This window comes from Helianthus annuus, chromosome 6 (genome assembly GCF_002127325.2).
Source record: "Helianthus annuus cultivar XRQ/B chromosome 6, HanXRQr2.0-SUNRISE, whole genome shotgun sequence".
Lineage (NCBI taxonomy): Eukaryota > Viridiplantae > Streptophyta > Magnoliopsida > Asterales > Asteraceae > Helianthus > Helianthus annuus.
This window is the reverse complement of record NC_035438.2, coordinates 130,932,139-130,951,905: the sequence shown is the minus strand read 5'-3', so window position 1 is coordinate 130,951,905 and position 19,767 is coordinate 130,932,139. Positions and strand designations below refer to the sequence as shown.

At 37.2% G+C, this 19,767-nt stretch overlaps 4 protein-coding genes across 5 annotated transcripts; all 4 read right to left on the bottom strand.

Moving 5' to 3' along the window:
- Positions 1–1,021: 1,021 nt before the first annotated feature.
- LOC110884860 (protein ASPARTIC PROTEASE IN GUARD CELL 1) lies at positions 1,022–2,702 on the bottom strand. Its single transcript, XM_022132563.2, has one exon. It carries the CDS (start codon positions 2,697–2,699, stop codon positions 1,173–1,175), a length of 1,527 nt encoding a protein of 508 aa, XP_021988255.1. The 5' UTR covers positions 2,700–2,702; the 3' UTR covers positions 1,022–1,172.
- A 1,117-nt stretch (positions 2,703–3,819) lies between these two features.
- Positions 3,820–10,321, bottom strand: LOC110884858 (pentatricopeptide repeat-containing protein At2g06000). Of its 2 annotated transcripts, none has more exons than XM_022132560.2 (4): positions 8,410–10,321; positions 8,039–8,153; positions 7,806–7,939; positions 3,820–4,124 (listed from the first exon to the last, which is right to left on the bottom strand). In XM_022132560.2, the coding sequence occupies exon 1, from the start codon at positions 10,138–10,140 to the stop codon at positions 8,506–8,508; it is 1,635 nt and encodes a 544-aa protein (XP_021988252.1). In that variant the 5' UTR covers positions 10,141–10,321; the 3' UTR covers positions 3,820–4,124; positions 7,806–7,939; positions 8,039–8,153; positions 8,410–8,505. The 2 variants fall into 2 exon arrangements, with proteins under 2 accessions (XP_021988252.1, XP_021988253.1); XM_022132561.2 differs by lacking the exon at positions 3,820–4,124 and adding an exon at positions 7,446–7,597.
- Positions 5,143–6,943, bottom strand: LOC110884859 (protein ASPARTIC PROTEASE IN GUARD CELL 1-like). Its single transcript, XM_022132562.2, has one exon. It carries the CDS (start codon positions 6,790–6,792, stop codon positions 5,377–5,379), a length of 1,416 nt encoding a protein of 471 aa, XP_021988254.1. The 5' UTR covers positions 6,793–6,943; the 3' UTR covers positions 5,143–5,376.
- Positions 10,322–12,148: 1,827 nt separating the features above from the next.
- On the bottom strand, positions 12,149–19,296 carry LOC110884856 (aspartyl protease APCB1). The gene is made up of 9 exons (XM_022132559.2): positions 18,564–19,296; positions 17,517–17,634; positions 17,217–17,446; positions 16,209–16,454; positions 15,064–15,214; positions 14,875–14,960; positions 13,776–13,890; positions 13,608–13,680; positions 12,149–12,434 (listed from the first exon to the last, which is right to left on the bottom strand). Exons 1-9 carry the CDS (start codon positions 19,160–19,162, stop codon positions 12,319–12,321), a joined length of 1,734 nt encoding a protein of 577 aa, XP_021988251.1. The 5' UTR covers positions 19,163–19,296; the 3' UTR covers positions 12,149–12,318.
- Positions 19,297–19,767: the final 471 nt, after the last annotated feature.

Sequence of the window (19,767 nt, the reverse complement as noted above, 5' to 3'; positions counted from 1 at the left end):
ATGTAATGCCTGGCAAAATTCCTAATATACATGCTTGCTTTGATAAAATGTTTTGTTTAAAATTAATCGGGTCAAATATAATTTCATTTCGATTTCACCAATAAATGTTGAAAATTGAGTTGTATTCAAAATATAGTGTGTTTTTTATAGTAAGCTATGACGAGTGAGTGTTGGTGTCGCGACGAACCGAACTGATTTTGAACGAACAACATTGATAGCGGTATCGATATTATTGAAACCATTACCGATATTTGTTTTTCTGGTTTTCGAATGATGTAAAACATGTGCCGACTCCTTTTGTGCTCATATCACGACTTTATATCTTAGGTTTTGTCCTTTGGTTAACATAACGAGTGTCATGAGTACAGTAGCGATATCGTATTAAATCGAACTGATACTGACCAAATTTCCGCTATAACGTACTAGCGAATTCTACTAGTAAATATTTTAAATTTCTTATTTTTGAAATTAAACAAATTTTCGTTACTTGTCGAATTAAGTAGAAGAAATGTAGTCCGCCACTAACATTGTAAGTCCGCCACTATAAAAAATGTAGTTTACAATATGTACGATTTTTGTAATTTACTCTTATTTCTTTTGTAGATACCATATTCATGTTATATGGATCTCCTTACACCACATGGCCACAAATAGATGTTTAGTTCATAAGACTATCTCCAATGCATATTTAACACCCTTGTTCTTAGAAGTCCTTACATGTCTTTACCATTGGAGCAATGGTGCCATTTGAATCCTTTAACAATGAAGTCCTTAATTATGGATGTATGTTTGTATTGGTTTTGGTGATAAGGTGGACCCATACTAAAAAAATAAAAACTTTTATTTAAGGATTGTGTGTAGTGAGTAGGTGATGAGGTGGAAATTTAGAAAAGTAAGGATATTTGTAGGGTTGAAGATGAAATGAAGATTTTTAAGGATTTGTAAGGATATGATATGGCAGATGATATGACAGCTAAGGATGCTTAAGAACACCCGTAGCGTTGGAGATAGTCTAAACTCCTTTTTCGTAAAATCCAACATTCATATCATTACACTTTCATGTGTCACATCAAGCAAACAAATTATTTAATTATTAGGTACTCCAGTACCAGGTACATTTGTCTGTTTGCATAAAAGATACACATATCATGATCAAATGTTTCCTTAATAATTCAACAATCATTTGGCGAAAAACTAACGACCGAATTCCCCATATCATAACCAACACGTGTCCCTTGCTGCTGGATAGAACCGATGATCGACAATGCATCCGCCGTTGGAGCAAATGCCAGACAAAACTTCCCACTTGAATCAACCTTAACCAGATAATTCTCCGGTCGTAACGACAACGTTTTACCTCCGGCGAAAATAAACGCTACCTCCGGCACCTTCACACTCGTCATTTCCGAAAAATCAAAACACGTATCGAACAACCCATATCCGTTAGTCCGTTTCAAGCTACTTCCTTGCTGAGTAAACTCGTCCCGCAACGAGTTGTAAGCCTGAGTGTGTAACCGAGTCACGGCAGTGCCGGAGTCCACCACCGCTCCACCTTTTCCGGAACCGTCGATGGCGAATATGGACGGTGGGATGGGTAACGGTCGTTCACCGACGGATATTCCAGTCAACCCGACGTAATAAAAACTCTTCATCTTAGGGTTTTGTAGTAACGGCACGGTGACGGAGTTCGCCGGCGGTACGGAGTTAAAGTCCAACGTGGACACGTTGGCCGAATCACGGTCAACAAGACAGTACGAAAACGACGTCGATTTGATCTGTGACGGAAAAGACAACGGATGTCGGCCTAGTCCGAGAAGTCCGGCTGCGGCGGCGAACAAACCTTCGTTATCGTGACCGCAACCGACGGCTACGGACGGAAAAGATCCTGAATTAAACGACACCGTTTCGGTAACGAAATCGCCAACGGTAAATGATTCGTCTCCGTACGACACTTGATATAAACACGTGTTACTCTCGCATGCTGACGTGTCAAGTGACTCGCATTGCTCAGAAGTGCAAGGTAATACATTGTAAGAACTTGAGCCCGACGGGTCGTAAATCGGGTCGGTTTGTTGGTAGCAATTGGAGCATGGCTTACATTGAAGCCAAGTTAGGTCACTTCCGGTGTCGATTGTCATGTAATACGATTGGGCCGGTGTACCGAGTCCAACTCTTGCGAAGTACTCCCCGCTTCTTTGAGATAAACCCGACGTAACGGGCGTTGTTAAAGTGTCCGCTTTATACACTGGATTCGTCTCTGATATGTTGGTTCCGGAGATAGCGAAATTGAGTTTTGTTATGAGTGAGGTGACTCGGTGTGAGTCACGAGCAAGTCGGGCGAGAGTTAATGATTCGTAATCGTGGTAGTGTTGGTTATGGTGGACGGAGGATCGAGGATGTAAAGTGAAAGACAAAGAAGTAGTTTTGGTTTCGGTTTGGGTTTTTTCGGATTGTTTTTGGAGGAAAGTAGGGTTTAGGAGGTCGAGGGTTTTTTGCACTGAAGAGGCGACATCTAAAGTGTTGGTGGTGATGGTGGAAGCGATAGCGGTAGTGGAATGGGAGCAGGAGAGGAGAGAGAGAAAGAGAAAGAGGAAGAAGAAAAAAGAAATCATATCTGGTTTTTGGTTATGAGTTAACTGAGAAAGACGATGATTTTTATGAACGAAAAATTGTGTCGTGACATGACAGTCTTCCGACATGGACAAAATTAACGTGTAGTAAAGTGTCTAGATATTTATAAGGCTAAAAGGTTCCTTCCATATTGCCATCATGTCATCTATTTCTAATTCACCATTTAAAATCACTACCTTAAGGGTGTGGTCATGACCTAAACGATTATCCTCTTAATTAATTTAATTTATTTTTTAGAGTGTCAAATCTGGAAAAAGGTGGCTTGTGGTAATCGTTGTTCAATCCACACCAACTATCATAAATTATTGAGGGGGTAGTGTAACCTTTTATTCATGTAGCTACTTGGTGAATTATTTTTCAAGTAAAAAGCTAAAGATTGCTTAGATGTACCCAATGACCCAATCTCTTTCTTTTATACCCCACAAAATATTACATTCATGTTTGGTTGTTTTTATATTTTATATTTCTTTTATACCCCTCAAAATATTACATTCTGGTTTGGTTGTTTTTATGTTTTATAGATTTATTACTGTTATTACTACTGCTAATATTATTATTTTTTAATAATAATATTAATATGAATTATCTATCTATCAATACATGCGAGGGCGGAACTACTAGAGGGTTTCGGAGAGTCCGTCGGTTGACCATCTAGCAGTCGATCTGATTTTATAGTGAAAAGTAGCAAACTATGATGATTTTCTATGCTTTTGTCTTTGACTCTCTATTTATCCGAGTAATTGAAAGAAACACATAAAAATATAGAAGAGTGTTGACCGGAATCTTGTTCTCCGGCTAGTGAAATTTCAGCAGTTGCTGTGTGTCACAACCCCTGATCCCACCCTGGGCGAGAGTCGTGAGCAGTTACAGCAGTGGTACCGATCTTTATTAAATTCGCAGCGGAAAATTTCATCAGGACCGTAGTTAGGAATATTTCAGAGTTGTAAAATATTAACCAACTGAGATGAAACCCATATTACAAAGATTTTTATAGGGATAAATCTTATTTTGACAAAACACATTTTCTTTTCTTTATTCTGATAACATAGCCACTTTATTTATGCCTTAAGTGCTTCATAGCATGTTCCTTTACTTTCACAGTAAGTCACCTGAACTGCAGTTAAAAACATTTTATAAAGAGAGAAAAGGTAGTGTTTTTTAGTATAATTATAGAGATGGAGTAAGAGATGTGATTGTGAATGCTCTTAGCTAGTGAAATCCAATACAACTACGGAAGTTGATCAAGTTGGTACAATGTCGTATGTATGCCGAGTGTTGAGTGTAAGCTCTATTCGTCTAATGTGTGTGTATATGCGAATTGAATTAATTAATTCACTTGATCAACGCCTTTGAATATAACAATAACAACTAAATGCGATATTGTCGCTAGACCCACGTCTTCGTTCATAACCGTTCGAAAAATAGGCACGTGCTAGCTTTCAACAACTTATCGTCGATATTCCAGCTTGGACTTGGTCCACCACGTTGCCTCCCTGCACATAAACATAAGAAAACATCGAGAACAATCATTAGAAACCGTAATAAACATTAAGGATCCTTGATCCTCCGAGATCCCGTTCTACACGTTAAGGATAATTTATCCAGAAGACGCCATATGGGATCCATAATAACTGAGACTTGGGCCCTAACAGTGTAAAGCTTTAGTTTTTCGTCTAAAGGTTAGTAATACAAAACACCATATGGTTTCATTATAACGAATTGCAAATGGATTAGTGAACGGGTTTATAGATTTCAATTTGTTCATGCTCCCACTTTATGATTAATATGATATATTAATTAAGAATAAATAAAATATGGTATTATTTAAAATTAAAGTTGTACACCGACGTTTCCTAAGAAGCTTATGATATTTGATTTATATATAATTTTCCGAAAATTAATTTCTTTATAATTTACCATGTACGAGTACTCGCAACTCCCCAGTTGACCGACGTAGGAGCGTTTAGCGACTTCTGCAACCATGCTTCAACCATAACTCGGTTTCTCTTAATTATGTCAAACCCTAAGTTGGTTTATATAAACTAACCCTACCTTGCTAGCCAACACATTATCATAATTGATTATAATGGAATTAGGAAACTTAACCAATTTAACAAACTTGTAAAATTTGATCCCCAAAGCTCCCTGGCTTGTGACTTGTTTAATCTCATTAATATGCCCATTTATGGGTCGGACCCCCGCTTGGGCCAAACAACAATTGAGACAACAAGCCTAACTTGCTAGACATGTAATCCCAATTCAAACACAACTAGAATTACTTAGATAATAAAAAGACTAATAATTATGTCTAATTTAACTCACCAACTTGTGCATCAACTAATAACTAATCCTTAATTAGTCTAACCTAACCTACTTGTTGAATTAATCCGGCCCAACCCACTTCGACTTAAGGGAGTCAGTAATTCACCCATCGGGCTAACATGCCCACCGTCTTTTTGATTTCATCTCCACATATTAACCAACGAAGGAGCTAGGAAGATTTAACCCAAGAAATTTCAATCTTATATTCCAAGATATATCCATTTTTTTCGAATTATATAAATATTCCTTACTAGTCAAATTAAGAAAAGAAGAACAAGTACTAGTCAAATGATTTGGATCTCCTTACACCACTAATTAACTCCAAAGTCGTCGTTTTAGTCAAATTAAACAAAAACATTATTTCATTTCGTTTCTTTGTATAAAGGATAATACATGTATTATGATCAAATGTTTCCTTTTAGTTTAACAACTATCAGGCAAAAAACTGACGACCAATTTACTCATCTCGTAAGTGACACGTGTCCCTTGCTGCTGGATATTACCGATGATTGTAACTGAATCCATCGTCGGTTGAAACGCCAGACAGAATTTCCCATGTGAATCCACCGGAATCAAAAAATTCCCCGCTTTTAACGACAATGTTTTACCACCGGCGAAAGTAAATGCCACCACTGGGACTTCCGTATTGGTCAGCGACGAAAAAACGAAACACGTATCTAACTCTGAACTGCTGACGGTGGGTTTCAAGTTTATTGCTTGCTGTGTGAAAGCGTCGCGTAACGCGTTGTAAGCCTGACTTGGTAAATGAGTAAAGGTGGTGCCGGAGTCGACAATTGCTCCACCTCCTCCAGATTCGTCAATGGCGAAAATGGAAGGAGGGATGGGCAGCGATTGGTCACCCACTAATATCCCGGTCAACCCAACATAATAAAAAGTCGTTATCCTAGGGTTCCGTATCAGCGGTACGGTGACATAATTCCCCGCGGGTGCGGAGTTAAATTCCAGAGTGGATGCCCTGCTAGAATCGAAATCAACAAGACAGTACGAAAACGACGTCGCTTTGATCTGAGATGGAAAAGATAACTGACCACCGCCGAGTCCGAGAAGCCCTGCAGCAGCCGCTAAACCTTTGTTATCGTGACCACAACCTATGGCTACTGACGGAACAGATCCTGAATTCCCAAACGATATCGTCTCTGTAACAAAATTACCGGTGGTAGACGATCCATCTCCATACAACACCTGATACAAGCACTGGTTGCTCAAGCAATTCCGAGGGTGCAGTGACTCGCATTGTTGAGAGGTGCAGGGTAACACATTGTATGAACTTGAACCCGAAGGATCATAAATGGGCTCTGTTTGTTGGTAGCAATTGAAGCACTGCTCGCATTGAAGCCACGTTATGTCACTTCCGGTGTCAATCACCAAGTGATACGTTTGCACCGGCGTACCCAATCCAACCCTAGCAAAGTACTCCCCGATTCCTTGAGAAAACCCTGATGTAACTGGAGTAGTTAAATCTTCCACTTTATACACCGAATTTGACTTGTTGGTTCCAGAGATTGCGAAATTGAGCTTTGCTAAGAGTGAGGTAACTCGGTGCGAGTCACGAGCGAGTCTGGCGAGAGTTAATGATTCATAATCATGGTGGTGTTGGTCACGGTGGATGGAGGATCGAGGGCGTATAATGAAAGACAAAGAAGATGTGGTTTCATTTTGGGTTTTTACTTGTTGGCGTTGGAGTAATGCGGGGTTTAGGACATCAAGGGTTTTCTTTGTGGAGGAGGCAACGTCTAGAGTGGTGGTGGCGGCCGCAGTGGTGGTGGAAATAGAGCGTGTGAACGTAGAGAGGAAAAGAAAGAATAGTAAGGAAACCATATCTAGTTTTAATAAGTGAGAAAGATGATGAGGTTATCAGTCATGATGTCCAGGTATTTTGTCAGGGACAGAAACTTGATAGAAAATTTATAATTTTTCTTTTCATAGTATTACCTATACCACAACTTATAAAGATGTCAAATAGTGTTGATTAAACAAGTGGATCTAATTTCCCTCTAGTTTTTTTTTTTTTTTTTTTCGTTTTTCATTTATCATTATTAATATTATTTTCTTTGAAACTTTAGATTAAAAAATATAAATATACGGAAGGAAGGTTGAGATGGTTTAGTCATTGTTACTAGTAGATCGACAATGGCCACAGTTATAACCATATAAACCATCATTGTGGAGGGAATGAAGAGTAGAGGCTGGCCGAAACTAACTTGTGATGAGAGAGGATTAAGCGGGATTCGCTAGACCCGCACCTCTTTGCAGACATGGTCCATAATAGGAGTTTGTGGAGACGTCGGATTAGATTAAACTTGTTAGGAAAATTATGACAAAATATAAAAGTAAGAGTAAAAGCAAAATTATCATAAAATTTTATAATTAAATGTCCGTACTTTTTTTTTTTTTTGTAAATTTGTAGTATTAAAGCAATAATATACAAAAAGAATATATAAAAAATACAGGTTAAGAGGGTCGTGTTCACGTCACCACAAACATTCGTGTTGTATTCATGTTTGTGTGTTTGACACAAATTTCAAGTTTGTCACCTTTCGGATGGGTGTTGGGTTCACTAGTAACCCAGAAACATGACCCGTTTAGCATCCTAGCCTTTGGCCTACCTTTAAAACATGTTGCCCTAGTACAATTTCCCAAAAATATTAGATATTGCCGAAACAAGTTCAAGACTGTACTTCTTTCTCTAAAATTAATGAACAAAAATATGTAAATCTTCAGGCCGGAAATACCAAATCTTATGGTGAAAGAAAAAAATGTATAATAAATCAACGAGGAACCGAAATTTATTTCAAAGGCAAAAGCAGTGACGAATGAAGAAATCAACCAACCTGATTGTTTCTTTGCTCGAACATGTCGTATACATGGCGAACCTTTGGCGTTTGTGTTTGTGCCTCGGCCACCAAAAGATCTTATTGATGTCAATAACAAGTTGAAAATTCAGATTAAACACGTGTACCATCACCTGAAATTTATAAAAGTCCCTAACTTTAGCACGTGTAGAATATCAACAAATTTATCATCTGAATGATGATGTGGCATGATAGTGGGTCCCGTTTTGTACCTTGTTCTGCTGATGTATCCTTGAATTTGAAGCATACATCTGAGACCCACATCTTTGTGGTGAAGTCGAACAGGACTCGGATTAGCAGGACTCTAGAATACTCTTCAGACTCGATCTGTTAAGAAACAGAGGTTAAAACTAATAAATGTGACATCTCTCAAAATTAAAAAAAAAATAAAAACGAATGGTCGCTGTGGTTTATCAAAATTTAAGAGTAAAGTATACGAATGGTCGCTGTGGTTTATCAAAATTTTGGATTTGGTCCCTAGCTTTCTAAAAGTACGCGAATGGTCCCTGTGGTTTGCACTTTGTAACGCACCTTATAACGCATTTGGTATAAATAAATACATGTATACTTATAAAATGCACACCTGATAATGCCAAGTATTGAGCTCTTTGCACAACTGAACGTACCGATGACCACAATAACTGCTATGTCCAAAACCAACATCAAAACGCCATATCAGCTACACAGCCACAGGAATATCAATCTTTTTACTACATAAAACATCTGTTTGTGGGACCCGCACACCCAAAACTGCTTTCCTTATTTGATACGCTTCTTTAGGCATCCCAGCCTTTAAAAGGCGTGACACCAACGAATTTACAGTAACTGAATCCGGAACACAACCAACTAGAACCATCTTGTCAAAAAGTCTTATCGCTTCCACCATTCGCCCTTTCATACAATGCCCGATTATCAAAATCGTAAACGTTAGCTTATCAAGCTTGCATCGTTTCTCTTCCATTTCTTTTACAATCATATTAGCTTCATCAACATTTCCTGCTTTGCAAAAACCGTCAATCACGGGGTTGTAAATAAACGCTTCAGGAACAATATCAGTTCTTCTCTTCAATTGTTTTAAAAGAGCGCGCGCCTCATTTAATCTACTTTCTTTACACAAAGTATGAATAAGAATCGAAAACGTGTATAAATTTGGATACAAATTTCTTCTATTCATCTCATCCCAAACGTTTAACGCTTTGTGCAATTCTCCTACGCGACAATGGCCATTGATGATCGATGTGAAAGTGATAACGTCAGGCGTACAACCAAAAGTAAGCATTTTCTTATACATGGTTGATACCGAACTAACATTGCCTATCTTTCCAAAGCCATCGATTATAACGTTAAATGTAATGGTGTTAGGTCTAATTCCACGATCGATCATATCATCGAATAAGACTAACGCCTCTTCCATTTTACTTAGCTTGCAGTATCCTGATATAACCGAAGTAAAAGTCACCACATTTGGTGAACATTCGTCTACCATACAAACTTCGTTTAACAACTCGTGTGCTTTTGTAACATTACCAGCACGACAAAAACCGTTCATAAGGGTATTATACGTAACCGAATCAGGCAAACACCCGAAGTTCCTCATCTGGTTGAAAAGCTTAAAAGCCTTATCAACCTCCCCAGCCCTGCACAGACCAGAGATGACTATGTTAAACGCACATGCATCGGGAGAATAGCTTCGCGGTCTTAAAACAATGTTTTCAAACAACGCAACCGCCTCATCCACCTGGTTATTCCTCACCCACGAACTCAATAGTTTATTAGTCACAAACAAACTAATCACGCCACTATGCTCAAGAACCAACTCTTTCGCAACCTCAAACTTACCGGCATCCACAAACGACATAACCACAATTCCTAAAACCGCACTATCCGGCACCAACCCATCAACCCGCATCAAACCAATAACCTGTCTAGCTAAATCATGAATACCCACTTGACAAAACACCCGTAAAACAAAACTATATGTCTCAACAGAATGAACAAGATTCAACATATTCTTACTATACTCTAAAAAACCAAAAGCCAATTCCGGGTTGTGTAAACTACTAATCATATGTTCAATAACACTACAAGCAATAAGGGGATTCAAATTATTGCGAAGATAATCAGAAACAATAACTTTTTTCAGTGAGGACTTTCGTCGAACACATAGTGTGCATACAACCTTAACAAACCAAAGTGACCCAGGCACTTCAATTTGACCTTGAGATTTTGAAACCGATGAGATTTTCGAAACAAATTGGAGGTTAGAGAGGCGAAACGAATAGGTTGGAAGATTAATGGGTAGCCTCAATGGCATTGCTTCTGATGTAATACGCTAATGGGCATGAAAGATGTCGTAAAGACCATCACATACCTTTAAATTGGATCAATTATTACCGATGAGAAACACTCATCGGAGATGTTGAGAACGAAATGAAACCGGGGTCGGCCGAGCTCAGGCAACCTTTCGAGGAGGCTAGGTTCGGGAAGAGGGAAGTGGGATTGGGCTTAGGATGGCCCAAATGGGTTTTTATAGGGGTACAATTGGGCTTACAGTCGCGAAATGGGCCTCACCCAATTTTATTAGGTGTTCAGTGGTCATCGATTAGGTTAAAATTGGATCGGGTTGGGTTGTGTTGGAAGAGGTGCGAGTTTGGATTTTAGTTGAAAATAAGATCGAATAATAGACAGGTTGTGCTCGGCCAGTTTGGATCGAGTTGTTTCTCTGATTTTTTTGGCCATGGACTGGTTATTGGAACTTCACGCTATATATATGTTGTGAAATAGGATGCTATAGTAATATTTTTAAAATTCGGTTACAAAACTTTATAACAAGTAATATAAGCTTGTACAAGCCCATGTCAAACCTACACACATGTTGAATTTTCATAAGCGTGCGAATCTTGCTTTTTGACTCAACATCGTGTGCACGGTCGTGTACACCCAATGCTACATAGTTGTGTAGCCTACTTCGACAAAGTTTAAAGTTTGTCCTTCAACTTTCAATGTGATGATTTTAGCCCTTCAACTTTCAACGATCATTGTTATTGTTTAAGCTCTTTTAATACAAAATCAATCACATCCGTTATAAACATTTTGAAGTATAAATGAACATCCAACACCTTATTTATACGCCGTAAAGTAGGATGTTACAATAATGATTTCAAAACTTTAATTACAAAACTTTATAACAAGTAATATAAACTTGATATCACCTATTTTGGTTGCATAGACCATCAAACATTTAAAACTCAGAGAAAAAACTTCGCATTAGAACCACGGGAGTACCTAAAGATCCGGATGAAACACGACACTTATTTATAGATACGAAAGTATAATAGAAGTAATGATACTAATTGTGATTCTTGATTAAACTTATTGATGTCATAGGAGGTGGATGAAAGTATAATAGAGCTAACGATAGTAAATTATGATTCTTGATTAAACTTATTGATGTGATAGGAGGTGGATAAAAACATGTTTTTATTTTTTACAAGTCTTGTACCCATCCACATTTTCATTGTAATCAGTTCTTGATAATGTGAGTGATTTATGACCCCATTTCTATTTTAATTTGGGGTTGACAGATAAAATTAGTTTTTAATAATCTAAACTATGACACATTGACCGATAATAACCCATACTTACAATTTGATCAATAGTACTCCCAACTTTCACTTATGTTGCCAAGGGCAATCTTAGTATCATAATCGTCATAGATTCACACTCAAGTTACACTTGATTTATACACGATTTTGCTTGTACGTTTCTTCATTTCATTCATAATCACCATTGTGAGAGAAATCAAGTGGAAAATAAGTATAAAAATCTATGATCAACATGCTACTGGGATTGCTTTTGGCAACAAAAAATGAAAGTTGAGAGTGTCATTGATCAAACTGTAAGTATTGATTATTACCGTCCAATAGATCATAGTTTCGATTATTACCATCCAATTGATGTTAGTTTGAATTATTAAAATTCAATTTTTCTTTTTTATATTTAGACTTGATTATCTTGATTTTGTATATTGTTATCATGTTAAGGACCGTTGGTGTCTAAATATGTGCATCATGATATATTGGAGTATCCACATCAATCTAACATATGAAGAGTCTCTTAGGATTTGTAGTGTACAAATTTTATTTTCAATAAGATAATATATTATTTATTTATTAATATCTCATATTAATGGCGGCGGAAGCGTGTACACAATTTAAACCGGTTAGTGATCCAATTGCGATTCGTTTAAACTATTATTACAACCATAGAATGTTCGTGAAAAACACACATTTTTTTACGAATACCGAAGAACACACACGATGGAAGCAACGAACGTCACGTCAGATGGTGTATTCATACACTCAAGAAACAAGACAAAACATATAGGGGCTTTAGAATGGTGTATTCACAAGATTAGTACAAGTCTACAAGAGAAAGATGTTGAAAATGTGGCTTAAATATTTACAATATGATATGTACAATATAAACTGCCTCAAAGAGATGGAAGATGATTGTTAGATTGCTTCGGATTGTCGCATTCTGATCTCATCCACCCAATTTTATGCCTCACATTGTCATACACGATTAGATTTCCACGCATCGAGATGTCTGAAAAGGAAACAAAAGATAGCCATGTTAAAGGCAATACCGCAAACTTTTTAAGGTTTCAAGCTGAATTTACCAATTCACCCATCCCCAATCCCACCTATGCAAAGTATCAATGTGTGTGTTAATTTTGTTCCACAAGATTGTTCTCTTTTTTGGCATTTGACTCATAGTTGTTAAAAGCCATCGCCTCTTGCGCCTAGGCCCATTTTTCAGGCGAGGCGAGGCAGTTGCGCCTTAAGTCGAGGAAATTGCGCTTTAATTCTCCAGGTGTTCGTTCAGGTGCACATTCCGACGAGATTCCTAGATTCAGGAGAGTTGAGTTTCTGGCCAAATTTTCTAAATTCCGGCAAGATTCTAGCCAGATCCGTACTTTTATCTAATGAAAACTACTTTTCTACACTAATACACTAATATTTTAGAACTTTTGGTACTAAATAAATGATATAAAGTGTTACATAGGGGCTGTTTGGTAGCCTCTTAATGACCATTCAAATGCTACCTCTTAATGGTTTAAAACCTCTGAATGAATAAGAGGTAACCTCAAGTCTGAATGGTTAAGAGGTAACCTCTCAATGGTAAATCATCACATGTCACATTCTTCTACCTTCTCATTGGTAAAATTCTTAATGGTTCCATTAAGAGGTAGCCTCTTAACGACCATTCAGAGGCTACCAAACAGCCCCATAGTAGATTTTGTTTATTTTATTTAAAGAATAGTATTCTTTTTCTAATACATAATATATTTTTAATTTTTTTTCATTATGCGCTTTATTTTTCTCAGGCCCTTGCTTTTTTTGCGCTTTACGCCTAGGCCCCAGGCGAGGCCTATGCGCCTTGAGCGCGCTTAGCGCCTTTAATAACTATGATTTGACTAAAGGGCTGTTTGGACGTGGGTTGACATTTGACACGAACTCAGCCCGTTTAACCCAAACTTTTCTTTCTTAGATTTGTTTGCATATTAATACTTAACACTATCAAACACATTAAAAAAAGATATAAAAATAAACAGGTGCTGCGAACCCGTCACATCAGCCCGTTTAGACTAAGCCCAAACCCGCAAATTTCGTGTGTAGGTTTGTTAGAAATTTCACCCCTAACTATCGGTGCGCTTATAGCTAAAAATACTCTTTACCACATAGGACTGCACATTAATCAGGGAATAAAAAATCATACCTCCAAAAATAATATGTGATCCGTCAAGCAAATCACTACCGTCAAGGATGCCTAAGCACACATTTCCCTTGTTCTACAAAGATATATAGAATTACAATGTTAGTCATAGTTGCTTTGCCAAATGAATTACCCTACAAATTATTTAAAAAAGGAAAAAAAAAAACATACACTTATAATCAAGTAGCCCTCCGGAGGAATCCGTAAATATGTTGAAATAGTCCACCACTTTCTCCCGAACTGAAAGGTTAGCGGCTTGAAAAATTTCTCAACATCTTTGATGGATCTGTATGCATGTAAATATTTTCCAGTTATTATAGTAACTGCATCTAGTGGTACTGTATAATCTTAATAGAATTCTATCTAAAAAACTATTAGTCCAATCAAATCATAAAGGACCGGTATGAATTGAGGTTGCTGAAGAAATGCTTTAAATACAAAAATGAGTTTTAAAATTTAATATTGAAATCGTAGTTGTCGATAGCGAATAGAGGACGAAAGCGACAAGCTACCTATATGCTACGTAGCGATAGCAATTAAATATCGGGAGCTGTTTCATGTTTAGCGATCACTAGAAGAAAATTTAAGAAATATTTTATATGTATACTTAATCAAAATACGCTGTTTTTACATGTATATTTCATCTAAGAGTAAAATGCACGGATAGTCCCTGCGTTTTGGTGAAATTTCACCTTTAGTCCCCAACTTTTCAAAATTACACTCTTAGTCATAGTCCTTAAAGCAGATGAAGGTTACTCGGATAGTCCCTATGGTTTGACAAGTTGTTACTCGGATAGTCCCTGTGGTTTGACAAGTTGTTACTCGGATAGTCCTTGTCATTTCACACCCACTTAACTAGAAAAACTAACCTCCATCCGCTTTGGGGACTATCCGAGTAACAACTTGTCAAACCACAAGGACTAAGAGTGTAATTTTGAAAAGTTGGGGACTAAAGGTGAAATTTCACCAAACCACAGGGACTATCCGTGCATTTTACTCTTCATCTAAATACATATTAAAGCAGAAAGAAAGCCCTAATGGGCATCGCTATTTATATGAAAATAAAAATAAACTAAAATCCGCTATTTTTCCGTTATGGAGTCGCTAATCATTAGATTGCGAGATAAGATCGCACGCTACGAAGCGCGCGATAGCGACCGCTATCATCGCTATTGACAACACTGATTGAAATGTTAAATAATATAAAAACGCAATATTAAATTAAAGATATTTTCCCCTCAATATAAATATAAGCAAAATTTGTAAGCACCTTATTGGAGTTTTGAATTTCCAACAAATGGGTAGTGTTGTATCTGAAGCATCCTGAACGAAGCCATCACGAGAGACATCTTTAAGCTGCAAAATATGTACTTGAAATTACAAGTGGCATAAACAAATAAAGTTATATATGTATATTTACCATTACACGTTGAGCATCCCGTAAAAGTAAGTTATTTACCGTACTAACTAAATCAGAATAAGCTTGTCTTGTGAAGTATGTATAAGAGCTCCCACTATCGAAGACTATACGTCCATTTCCTTTATTGTAACGATCTAAACCAAGTTGCTTAGATCCATATGTCATTCTAGAAACTTCTGCAACATAATTCCTTCACACAAAAAGCTATATATCAGAAAATGAAGCATACAAGAATCATGAGGGAGAGAGATAGAGAAAAAAAGGCAAAAAGAAATGACAAAAAAAAAAAAAAGAGAAATAGTGAATAAAACACCAATGGTTTACTTTATACACTAGATACTTCACCTAAATATATTAATGTGTTGCTTGTCAAATATGGCCATTTGTATGTATTAAACGAATTTCCTCCTCAACAGTAATAACGAGTTTGTTGCTCGTCTACCTGCTATCCTTATGTAATTTGCCCTGATGATTGAAATGAAATAACTACTCTAAAAAAAATTCAGAGATGGCAGAATATATGCACGTGCATATGCTCGAAGTATTTTTCTTTTCTTTTTCCAATGTAAAAAGACTGAATTGCCCTTTAAGTTAACAAAAAGACGAAAATACCCCTGACTTAACTTAATGGAGAAAAATGAATGGAGTTAACGAGCTGGATGAAAATGGCAAAAATTTGAACCTTTTGGATCCAAATGTGAAAAAACAAACCTTTATACGAAAGTCGCAAATCTGGCCAAACCTTAGGGACGAAAATGGCATCTTACTCTTTTTGTAATTAGGTAAGGTTTTATTGGGGTTTGTTTCTTTTTTTTTATTTTTATGTTTTTTATATATTAGTGTGGAATAATGAAAGATGAATACAAAGAAACACGGTATATGGGCTCAACTTTTAGGTGTGCACGTTTTCAGTCACTTCATGTACAAGCATTTAGCATAATGTACAAGTATTCAAAAGACCGAATTGCCCTTTAAGTTAACAAAAAAGATGAAAATACCCTGACTTAACAGATAAAAATGAATGGAGTTAACGAGCTGGATGAAAATGGCAAGATTTCAAACATTTTGGATCCAGATGCGAAAAAACAAACCTTTGGACGAAAGTCGCAAATCTGGCCAAACCTCGAGGACGATAATGGCATTTTACTCTTACAGTAAAAAAAAATCAAAGATAAAGTGCTCACATGGAAGCATGAGCATCATTGAGCATAGGAACCCATGACATCTTTGCTTGCGGCACGATGTCACCTCCTAAGAACATGTATCCACCGCTCACAGAATCAGATGTAAGACAATGACCGATGACATTGTCGATAATACCTTGTTTTGCCAACTGTGAAGGCAGACTCACTTTAGCCCTGCTAAGACCAAGGATCCCGTCTGTTTTTGCCAAAGAGTTTAAAAGTATGCCTTGCTGATCATACGCACACCTACGAACAGCAAATAAAGATATAAATTTTGTGTTAATTAAACAATTATCGTCAAGGAAAAGTTTTAAAGATCATGTATTAACTATTAGAGTTGACAAAAGGTTTAGCCAGTTTTGCGACTTTCGTCGAAAGGTTTGTTTTTTCGCATCTGGATCCAAAAGGTTTGAAATTTTGCCATTTTCATCCGACTCGTTAACTCCGTCCGTTTTTCTTCGTTAAGTCAGGGGTATTACCGTCATTTTAGACATTTTTTATTAAACTAATAACACTATAAGAAATAATGTCAACAGAGGCGGATCTTTATTTTTTATAGTGTTTTTAGTTTAATTAAAACAATGACTAAACTGACGGTAATATCCCTGACTTAACGAAGAAAACTGGATGAAGTTAACAAGTCGGGTGAAAATGGCAAGATTTCAAACATTATGGATCCAAATGCGAAAAAACAGAACTTTGGACGAAAGTCACAAAATGACGAAAATGACATTTTACTCAAAAATAAAAATAAGAAAAAAACTTTTGGCAACTTTTTATCCAAACATTTTTTTAAGTAGATTGTAAAACGTGGCTACAAATTTATATTGTCACCAAAAAAAGTTTACTTTTTTAAAGAAACCGATTTAAAACATTTGTTTAGTTTTCTTTTAAGTTTTATGCTAATCATTTATTATACATGTTTGACCAGTTAACATAGCCTAAAGCAACCAATTCATAAGTAAACGGGTCGATACTGTCTAACCAGGTTTAAGAAAAGAAGCGTACCCTATGATAACTTTAGAGTTAACTGTTGTATCGTTTATAGCTACCAAACGAAGGTTGTCTTTTGAAAGTACCCCCAAAGAGGAGCTATGATCTGCATACTCAATTTCGTAATCACACTGACTGCAAGACTCGCAATATCCAGATTTGGTGTTTTGTTGGACATCAAAACAGAATGAATCTTGAGAAGACAAGATACTTCCCCTAGCGGGTTTGTAATACGGGTGTGCTCCCTGCATTCACAATTCTTGTTATAGCAGCGGAACCTTCATATTGTCGTTTTCGGTAAATATGAAAGTTTACCTTGGCACAGCTAGTGCATGGAGCGTCACATTGAATCCATGTCAAGTCACTACCGGTATCTATGTCAAGAAAATAAGGTCTTGGAGGGTTTCCAACATGAATCTGTGTGTAATACAGCCTGTGTTGTTTTCAAAAGAACACACATACAAAGTTACAAACAATTTAGAATATATTATGTTAATTGTGATAAACTGAAATCAAAAGATGGAATAAGCAAAAAGAGCTACCAGCAGTTAGATAAACACAAACATCGTAATATCTAAGAGGGTGTTTGGGATTACGTTTTGAAGTGATTATTTGATTATTGCGTTTGTAAAACATAAATAATCTAAAAAAGTGTTTGGATGAAAAAGTGATTTATCTGCCTCCAAAACGCAGTTTTGAAAACGCAAAATCTATTTTGAAAACGCAACACCAAACACCCTCTAAGAATTGCATCCAAATAGTCCATGAATCATCTAAAGAATTAGTACATTTATACACACAATCACCCTGTCATATTCAAAAGTGAGTATATTTTGCAGATAGAAAATTCTTGATAACTTTATGCTAAACATTTACATAACTGTGTATACGAACAAACAAAAAACGCAAATGCATCCATTAACATGAATCACATTTCAATCATGAGGTAGGGTCTAAGGCCCCCTTGTGGGGCGTTATGCGACAAGTGGCGGGTTGTGTAAGAGAGGGGCTTTATATAACTTGAGTGTGTAGTAGGGTTATATATGTATGGGCTTTATAATGTATAATGTATGTATATGTCTGTGAGAGGGGAAAGATTCATCACGCTGTGAAATGCATCGCGGGAGAGGAAAAACATCACCCCTAGCGCCCGCCGTAGTGGTGTTGGCGGCGCTATGGGGGTGCCATATTCAATTTTAGGGTGATATACCGCACCATTACACATGCTCTTAAAAAGTAGAAAAAACAAACAAACAAACAAACAATGGGGCACAAAAGTAGACATAACATAAATGTGAATAAACTAGAGGCAGCTATATAAATATATGATAATAAATAAATAAATAAATAAATAAAGCATACCCATCTCTTATTAGTTCATCCCCATTAACGGGCAAAACCGCACTATTCCCAGCTGCTGCTGCTGCTGCTGCAACTTTACCAGCCATTAACCCTCCATCATCAACAACAGGCAACACTGCACTTTTCCCACCAAACATCAAAAACTTCCCCAACTTCACCTCCATATCCCTCATTTTAAACATTTCCCCATACCCCAATTTAGGATACAACGGTAACACAAAACCATTAACCTTTTTATCCTCCTCATCATTCTCTTCAACTTCAGTAGTAGAAGACCCGCCTAAACTCACAAGACTTTGCGAAGATTGTAAAGAACAAAAAGTCAGCAGACCCACAAGAAAAATACCCATAAGGGTCAAAATTGGGTGTGCGAACAGGGTTTCTCTCGTACGAGTGGATTGAATCGGACGGAGTGACGATGGGACTGACGGCGGCGGTGGTTGTTGCGGTGGTGGTGGTTGTGGATGATTTGGTGGGTTGGAGAGAGTGAAAGCGGTGATGGTTTTGCCCAAGGAAGGGTTATCTGCAGGGGGTAACGTGATGATTACGATGGATGTTAATTGGGGGTGATCTTCATTGTCGTCGTCACCGGAAGCCATGAAAAGTAGATGAAATTGGGAGGGAGAAAGGGGGCGATCGTAATAGATACAGAGGATGAATGTATAGGTGAATGTACGACTTGGAGGTCAAGAGGAAGGCGGGATGAAGTTTCTTCTTCTTTCCTGGATTCCGATTTGATAGTGACAGGGGACCTACTTCGCTATGACCATGACGTTTTCTACTCGTTCTGAATGGGCCCCAAGACTAGAAAAAGGGGTTCAAAAGGGAAGAATTATGTTTATTATATTGAAAAGAGTTAATAGCCAAAATGGTCTATGTGGATTGCTCACTTTTGTCATTTTAGTCCAAAATTTAAAATTTTTAAATCTAGGTCCCCTGAGGTTTGCATTTTTTGCCATTTTAGTCCAAATTTCAAAAACTCCCTTTTTTTACTGTTACAACCAGCCTATTTTATCCTTTTGTGCAGGGGTATTTTGGTCATTTTTATGAGTTATTATAACAAACTCAGATAAGAACCCAGAATACCCCTGCGCAAAAGGACAAAGTAGGCTGGTTGCAACAGTCAAAAAAGTTGGTTTTTTGAAATTTGGACTAAAATGGCAACAAAATGCAAACCTCAGGGACCCAGAGTTAAAATTTTGAA

Excerpts from the sequence above, each read along its gene's own strand:
- LOC110884860 (XM_022132563.2), bottom strand. The coding sequence starts at position 2,699 with ATGTCGGAAGACTGTCATGTCACGACACAATTTTTCGTTCATAAAAAT.
- LOC110884858 (XM_022132560.2), bottom strand. The coding sequence starts at position 10,140 with ATGCCATTGAGGCTACCCATTAATCTTCCAACCTATTCGTTTCGCCTC.
- LOC110884859 (XM_022132562.2), bottom strand. The coding sequence starts at position 6,792 with ATGGTTTCCTTACTATTCTTTCTTTTCCTCTCTACGTTCACACGCTCT.
- LOC110884856 (XM_022132559.2), bottom strand. The coding sequence starts at position 19,162 with ATGGCTTCCGGTGACGACGACAATGAAGATCACCCCCAATTAACATCC. Across the intron at positions 16,455-17,216 it reads AACTCTAAAGTTATCATAGG|GTGTGCGTATGATCAGCAAG; the intron begins GTACGCTTCTTT and ends TGCTGTTCGTAG. Across the intron at positions 13,681-13,775 it reads AGGGCTACTTGATTATAAGT|AACAAGGGAAATGTGTGCTT; the intron begins GTATGTTTTTTT and ends ATATCTTTGTAG.